The sequence below is a fragment of the Alligator sinensis genome, unplaced genomic scaffold (genome assembly GCF_000455745.1).
Source record: "Alligator sinensis unplaced genomic scaffold, ASM45574v1 scaffold79_1, whole genome shotgun sequence".
Classification (NCBI taxonomy): Eukaryota; Metazoa; Chordata; order Crocodylia; family Alligatoridae; genus Alligator; species Alligator sinensis.
In genome coordinates, this window is record NW_005842706.1 from 247,106 (window position 1) to 255,381 (window position 8,276).

General features: G+C 43.0%; 1 protein-coding gene across 3 annotated transcripts in view; it reads left to right on the top strand.

The window, feature by feature from the left end:
* The window catches only part of LOC102387797 (olfactory receptor 5V1-like), a 13,761-nt gene extending 10,307 nt beyond the window's left edge, over positions 1 to 3,454 (top strand). For all 3 annotated transcript variants that reach the window (XM_006034090.1, XM_006034089.1, XM_006034091.1), the window contains exon 2: positions 2,440 to 3,454. In XM_006034090.1, coding sequence (XP_006034152.1) covers positions 2,463 to 3,395 — 933 coding nt within the window. In that variant the 5' untranslated portion in view covers positions 2,440 to 2,462 and the 3' untranslated portion in view covers positions 3,396 to 3,454. The remainder of the gene's footprint in view (positions 1 to 2,439) is intronic.
* The last annotated feature ends 4,822 nt before the right edge of the window (positions 3,455 to 8,276 follow it).

Genomic DNA, 8,276 nt, shown 5'->3' on the forward strand with positions numbered 1-8,276 from the left:
CCTGCCTATGCAGGGGGTCGGACTCGATGATCTATTGAGGTCCCTTCCGACCCTAGCATCTATGAATCTATGAAAGGGGGTGAGTCGGGAAGTGGCAAAATTTATGGATGATACACAGTTATTTAAAGTGGTAAAAACAAAGACAGATTGTGAGGAATTCCAGAAGGATGTGGCAGTATTGAGCAAATTGGCAAATAAATGGCAGATGGAATTTGATATGGATAACAGTAAAGTGATGCACAGGGCAAAATAACCCAAACTATAGCTACACTATACACTATAGCTACCTTACACTATGATGGGATCTACATTCACTGCTACCACACAGGAAAGAGATCTGACAGTCAGTGTGGACAGTGCACTGAAAACATCAGCTCAGTAACCATCAAAAAGGCAAATAAAACATTAGGAATTATTAAGGGAACTGTGAACAAATCTGAACGTATCTTTAGAAAGATGCCCCTTTAGAAATCCATGGTGCACCCACACCTTGAGCAGTGTGCCCAGTTCTGGTCCCCACACTTTAAAAAGGATATAGAAAAACTAGAGAAGGTCCAGAGAGGGGCAACAAGGATAATAAATAGTATGGAGGGGCTTCCAGATGAGGAGAGATTAAAGTGGCTAGGCCTATTCAGTTTAGAAAAAAAGATGCTTGAGGGGGGCCTGATAGGGATTTACAAAATACTACACAGTAAACAAAAAGTGCATAGGGATTTATTACTTTCTCTCTCTCAATACAAGAACTAGGGGTCACAAAATAAAAGTAGTAAGTAGGCCATTTACATCTAACAAAAGTTCTTTTTCACACAACATGCAATTCAAGTGGGCACTCATTGCCACCAGATGTTGTGGAAGCTGTGAGTTTACCCAGATTCAGAACTGGATTGCACAAATTCTTGGAGGAAGGGGGCATCCACAGCTATTGAGCTTGGGAGTTAGGAACACAGCCCCTAAATTAGATTTTTCTAAACCTTAAATGCTGGAGGCTACAAGTGAGAGAGGAACAGTGGGGAAAAAACCCTGATCATACCTAGTTCACTTTCCCTTTAAGGATTCACTCTCTGCCACTGTTTGATACCAGATACTGGGTAAGAGGGACTTGTGATCTAACCCAGTAGACGGTAGTTCATATGTTCTTATCCACACACACAATCACAGAGAAATGAAGAATACACACACTACAAATACCACAGATATCCCTTATATATGTAGAGAAAGTATACAGGCATATAAACACATATGGAGTGTGGAAGTACTATCCACAATTGCACAAAAAACCCTTCATACAGGAGCAAGAGGCCAAGCTAATGAGGTGGAGAGCTTAGAGCCCACCATGCATGCATAACACAGTGGGAAGTGAGTGCGGCTGCATCCCCCTTCTCTCTCTTGAATCCACTGCTGCATGTGCCCAAACAGAAAATCCTATATATATGTGACAACTCCTACACATATGTGATAATTCTGTCATGTAATACTTTAATCTAACACAGGAATGCAACCAGACATACAACAGTACCTACAATTATGCAATCTTTTATGAACATGCTTCCAAAGACACAGAGACATGTTCCATGCATTCTAGTGTGCAACTCAAACTGACATTTCCCCTGAAATTTCCAATATGAGTTCATAAAGTCCTAAGTGTTGATTTTTTTAAAAGAAATATTCCTAAAGGGTTTAGATCAGTGGTTCTCAGCCAGAGGGCTGTCCCACTGCCACTACCAGTAGAAATTGCCCCACTGTGCCTCTCTTTCTTGGAGATGTCATATGGAGCTGAGAAAATAGCTGAAGGAGGAAGTGGTGCCCTGAGTATGATGAGGGAAGCTGTCCTGAGGATGCTACTACTGGGCCTCCTGAGAGCCCAGAACAGCAGCCCCACCATCCCAGAAAGGATATAGTAAATGCCACCCCTGCCCCAGTGCTTCTTAGTGGACAAAGACAAAAGGGAGGGCGGGGGGGAAGGAATATCTCCCTTGCATGGACAGAACAAGAAACAATGGTCTCAAGTTGCAGCAAGAAAAGTTTAGGTTGTATATTAAGAAAAACTGTCTCACTAGACAGGTAATGAAGCACTGGAACAGGTTACCCATTGAGGTGGCAGAATCTGCATCCTTGGAGATTTTTAAGACCTGGCTCAACAAAGCCTTGGCTGGAATGATTTAGTTGGGGATGGCCCTGCTTTAAGCAGGGGGCTGGACTACATGATCTCCTGAGGTCCCTTCCAACCCTAACTTTCTATGATTTTATAAAAAGGAGGGGCTTGCTCTGTCCACATCTGAAGAGGACGTCACTAAATACAAAAAACTTATGGAGGGGAACCTTGTATCTAAAAAGGTTGAGATTTGCTTGTTTAGATGCTGTGTTACCATAAACTTTTAATGGAAACTGAGGACCTTTGATGGTCTCAGACTTATCTTTCCTATTTATTCCCTTTTATAGGTACTCATTGTAGCTCTACAAGGATGTCAAATGAAACCTCCATGACTGAATTCATCATCATGGACTTTTCCAGCCTCCAGGAGCTGCGATTTTTGTTTTTTGGGGTTTTCTTGGTCACCTACACCTGCACTCTTCTAGGCAACATCTCCATCATTGCGCTTACCTGCCTGGATCCTCATCTTCACACCCCTATGTATTTTTTTCTTGGGAACCTCTCTTTCCTAGATATCTGCTACACCACCACCAATGTCCCCCAGATGCTGCTGCACCTACTGGCAGAAAGGAAAAGCATCACCTACGTTGGCTGCGTCATCCAACTGTATTTCTTCCTCTCTTTTGTGGGCACAGAGTGCATCCTGCTGGCTGTCATGGCTTATGATCGCTATGTGGCAATATGCAGCCCACTGCAGTACATGGTCATTATGAGGAAATCCCGCTGCCTTTGGCTGGCTGGCATCTGCTGGGCTGCTGGTTTCCTGAACTCTGCAGTGCACACGTTTTTCACCTTCCGGCTGCCTTTCTGTGGTGCTAACCAGCTCAACTATTTCTTCTGTGACATCCCACCACTCTTGAAGCTGGCCTGTGGGGATACCTCCATCAATGAAATCACCCTGCTTGCCATAGGGGTCTTTATAGGATGGACCCCATTGATTTGTATAGTCCTGTCCTATGTCTACATCATTTCCACAATCCTGAAAATACATTCTACCGAGAGAAGGCTCAAAGCTTTCTCTACCTGCACATCCCACCTCATCATTGTACTTCTGTACTATGGCAGTTCCATCTTCACCTATGTAAGACCCATCTCCAGCTACTCTCTGGATAAAGACAGACTGATTTCTGTCCTATACAGCATTGTTACTCCTATGCTAAACCCTTTAATCTACAGCCTGCGAAACAAGGATGTCAAAGGGGCTTTGAGAAGAGTGCTTATGGGGAAACTGTATTTGCAGTGATGCTGGAAATGCTTTTTCTATGGATCTTTAAATATCACTGAAAAATTAAAGTTCTTTTCCCCACCTTTCATTTTGTGCACTGCAGTTGGTGGAACATCTGAAAAATATTTTCCCCAAACTCCTATAAATTATTGAAAGAAAGTCAATTTTAGTTTGAAATGATCACTGTAGTCTCTTTTTCACTTTTGCTGAACTTTTTATTGTTTCTTTAATTAATCAGTTTAATATTTTTCTTCATTTATTTCTTAAAATATTAAGTGAAAAAATACTCCAGATCATTTCATAACATGGCTAAGTAGCATACAAGGCAGTGTAAAGCACAAAGTAATAGAATAGTCACATTGTAAAGAATGGGGGAAGTGTCTCTGTAGAGTACTCTGTATTTGATATTGGAGCAGTAATGGGTAGGAGGAAAAAAAAGGAGCAACTATACTATTTTTAAGGACATGAGGGAAAAACAGAGGATGTGAGGTATGAACGGGGTAGTATATTATAGGGTTATGGATGGGAAAATGCAGTCTACATTGCATAATGGATGCAGGGTTAGAATAGGATGAGGGATGAGAAAGGTGACTTTGATATTCATGTGATGGAAGCAGACAGTGAGCAATATAAAAAAATGCAAACCACTACCTGATAGCCTCCATGACCGTCTCAAAGGCACAACCATGACAAGGTACATAAGGCACAATGCAAGGGACCCTTGATGCCAGTTGTGTCTCAGTTACTCAAATAATGACTTGACCCTATTACGTGGAGCTATCACAGATACTCACCACCAGCCCTGCTTCTTGTCTACTTGTGTCAACCCAGGGCTGCCCAGTGACTGACAACAGTGAACAGTAAGAGCACTAGAAGCCTCCAGCCCCCAGTGCAGCTACTGTCGAAAAGCAGACCCATGAGAGTCCAGGTAAGTTTGGGGAGTCCCCCGACTCCTGGTCAGGACCACTGAGCATTGAGTTTACCAGACCATGGGACAGAACAGCTTGGATGCCACTGACACGGAGAAGCTGGGACCATCTAACCCAGCTGCCTCAATGACTACTCAGCTGACCATTCTGTAAACATTTCTGCCAAGAGCACCCGCATCGTTGCTGCTGATCGTTCCCTATTACTGCCACCAACCAGTCAGCAAGGCCAGATACCCAACCAGCTGGTGAATTGCAGTTCTCCACCACATGGACTCTAGTGGTAGAGTCCATGCCACCACCCTTTGGCACGCTGAAAGGAGCCTGCTGGGTCTATGGACAGGGACATGGGTGACTTTAGATGTGCACAAGAAGTACAATTTTTTTTGGTGTGCAAACAGTTGGCAGAGTTGCTCTGGGCCTCTCAGAGGTCTGGTATGTTTCTGTATCTGAAAGTGGATGGACAGAGGAGCAACCAAAACTGCAGGTGGAAATGGGAGACACATGTTTCATGATATCTGGGAGGGTGGGGAGTAAGCGCCTTCTGGCCGCCTATTACAGGCTGTTGTTTGGGGATCTAACTGACAGTTATTGGGCAGTTCATTAGTGATCAGCTTAGCACTCGGTTGTTTCATCATCACCGATGATGAGCCAGCCTGGCTCTTTTCCCCTCAGCCTGCCTGTGCCACACCCTCTCTGAGCTGCTATGAAGGGAAAGTCACAGTAGGTACCCTCATGGCCTTCCCACACTACTTTGGGGAAGATCACTACTGCCTGACCTAGAGTGACCACATGTCTAAGGTATTTGTAAATCTATAGACAAAAGCTGTGAAGCAAGCCCCAGCTACAAACATGCGAGGAAGGTCCAGAAGGGAGATGCCCTTGGAGGTACATATGACAATAGGGTTCACCTGGATGCTTATACTCCCTTGACAAGTAGGATGTAATACATTCACCCAACTGCAAGGCACACCAAAGTATATTAACACCAATCCCCTGTAGCAGCACAAGGATATTCCTGTAGCAGCACAAGCTAGGGAGAGGCTGCTTTCATTGCTAAATAAGCCAGGGTAGTGGCCTTTAAGTGTTTGCATAACACAATCCAGCCAGAGAGCAAGACAAAGCTGACACAGTAGGACCATGGTGGTGTTGCTGCAGACAGAATAGGAATTGAAGATCCCAAAGAGACTGGAGAGACAGCAGTCACAAAAACCTGCCTCCTGACCCCAGTTTCTGTTGGCAAAGGCAGCTGCTTCTCACTGGGGATCAAGAGTAAGAGCCAGCTTCCTTGGGGCTGGTCTCAAGACCCTTATTCCTAGTATTAGGGCTTGTTCTGATAAGTGCCCCTTCATTGTGACTCATGGGGAGCTTTTCCCATACCCCAATTCTAGGATTTCACCCTTTACTGCTGGAGATACTGGTCAAACAGGAGATCTAGCTTGAATGATCTTCAGGCACACAACACATTTTTCTTGTGTATTAGCTTCTCCATCTCTCTTCCAACCCCTCCCCACCAAGATGCATCCCCCCTCTGCTGGGACCCAGAGAGAGGCTTATGAAGTTCAGCTAGGACTCAGAGAGAACACCCTCCAAGACCCTCATACATCCAACTGGATGTTTTCCTTCCCTGTCCTTTCCCCATTGAGATTGTGGATAGATTGGTGGGGGTGCACCTGTGACATAGAGCTCTGTTCCTACCTCATTCAAAATTTAATGTTCCGATTTGCCTCTTTGGGCATTCAGTACTTGCAACTCTGGCCCCAATTCCTCATCTTGGCTACCTGTCTGTCTATTCATATACCACATCAGCAGAATAGCAGGATATGGAGTAAGACTATATAAAAATAATCTAGCTTTTTTTTTGCTAAAAAGATAAAGTGCAAAAAAGTACAGAAATCCCTCTCCCCAATTGATGAAGGTGCCAATTACATTTTTAAAGCATCTACAGCTCAAGTTTTTAAAAGGTAATAAGCTGCCTGTAAATGGAAATGGATCGTTATTAAATATTTAAAATATCTGGCCACCTAACTCCCACTGAAATGGATTTTGTCCTATGCACTTACCTGCATCATTAGGGAACTACATGTGACCGTCAAAGAGGGGCTTGGACTTTTAGGGATATCATGGACTTAAGTGCCTCAGCGCAATTCTAGTTCAGCCAGTCAAGTCCTGCACATCCATTTTGCAAAAATTATGAGAGAAATTTTTTGACAAGTCAGCATGAGTTACACTTCCAAATACTTCCTTTGAAGCCTGTAAGTGCCTTAGCAGGGATTTGCAAAAGATTGCAAGGTGAGCAAGTAGGCAAAAGAAAGGTAAATGAAAACAGTGAAGGAATTAACAAGGTCCGTTCTATTTATTCTGTTATAATAAATGTGCCAGGTGTTGGCAATGAACTTGATAGGCAGCTCATCTTGAATTTAATCAAAGAAAATCTTTGTATGCAATGTGCATTTAAACTACGGGCTCACTGCAGTACTATTGACTACTGTTGAAATCGGCACACCACAGCCTGTTATTCATATATACCAATACTTAAGATCATGGTAGTGTTGATTAGACATTGTAGGTGGGATAGCTCTGACAGTCCAAGTAAAGTGAGAGGCAATGATTTTTGCTATTGTATTTCTTCCATCTTACACAAGTCTTTGTTCTGATCTTTCTCTCAAGCAGTGTCTGCTTTTTTCTAGGACTTGGTACTTGAGAAAATGTGCCTATAGTCTTCCCAACTATACATTTGGTCCAATAAAAAGTCACCCACTAAAACCCCAAATATTATTTCTCACAATAACAATCCACAGTTGTATCAGCTGAACTAAAACAAACAAAAAAAGAAAACCAAAACAACAGAAGACAACAACCCTCCTTCCCCCAATGACAAAAAGGCAACATATGATATTGGTGCTTGTACATCAGTAGGTACACCCACAAGGCATGGCCTGGAACTAGGGATAAAGATTCTCCATATCTGTCTTACATGATCAGTGCCCACCTGAGGATCCTACACTTTCCCTCATGTCATCCACTTTTTTGCTACATAAAAGATAGGATGCAGGATATCAAATTGTGGTGTTTGTGTTTGGCAATTACTATGTTTCCCATTTCTTGAAAGATTTTCAAAGTATCAGTTAGGTGGTGCTTGAGGACAAAAGAGAAAAATACATCTTCATATCAACTTGCTTTTTGGACTTTTAGAGTCAGTCAACTAATATGTTGTTGGTTTATTCATGCCTTTTGTTCTAATAGTCACAAGTTCTTTTTAAAGTAGTCACACTGAATGGAGAACAAAGTTAACAGAAAAACAGAACACTTAATCGCAGAAATCAGCCTTCAGGAACTGGTGAATATCCCTGAACTACACATTCCTCTTTTCCTGCTGTTTCTAGTTATCTGCACTCTGACCCTGGCTGGAAACATCCTCATCATTGTTCTGTCGCTGATCAGCATCTTCATACCCCCATGTACTTCTTCCTAGGGAACCTGTCCTGCTCGGAGATCTCCAGACCTGACTGGAGACAGAATCATTTCTGTTAGGGGCTGTATCTTGTAGATTCCTGATTTTAGTTTTCTGGCACCTACAGTGTGTTATCTCCTGGCTTTGGTGTCTTATGATAGGTAGTTAGCAAAATTCAAACCTGAATGGTAGGGCCTACCTTCAGCTGGATCTTGCCTGAGTGGACATAGTGGGTAGTGCCCTAATGAGAGTTTAAGTGACCCAGTTACATTTCTGTGGCTCCAATGAAATCGACCATTTCTTTTGTGATTCTGCCCCACTGATAAAGTTCCTGCAGTGACACCAGCCTAGTCACCCAGGTTATCTTTATGCTTTCCTCCATAGAAATTCAGTTCCCATTTATATTAACCATGACATCCTATGTTTCTATTATCACCACAATACTGAGAATCCCCTTCACCACTGGGAAGGAAAAAGCATTATCCACCTGCTCCTCTCACCTTGTTGTAGTAATTATGT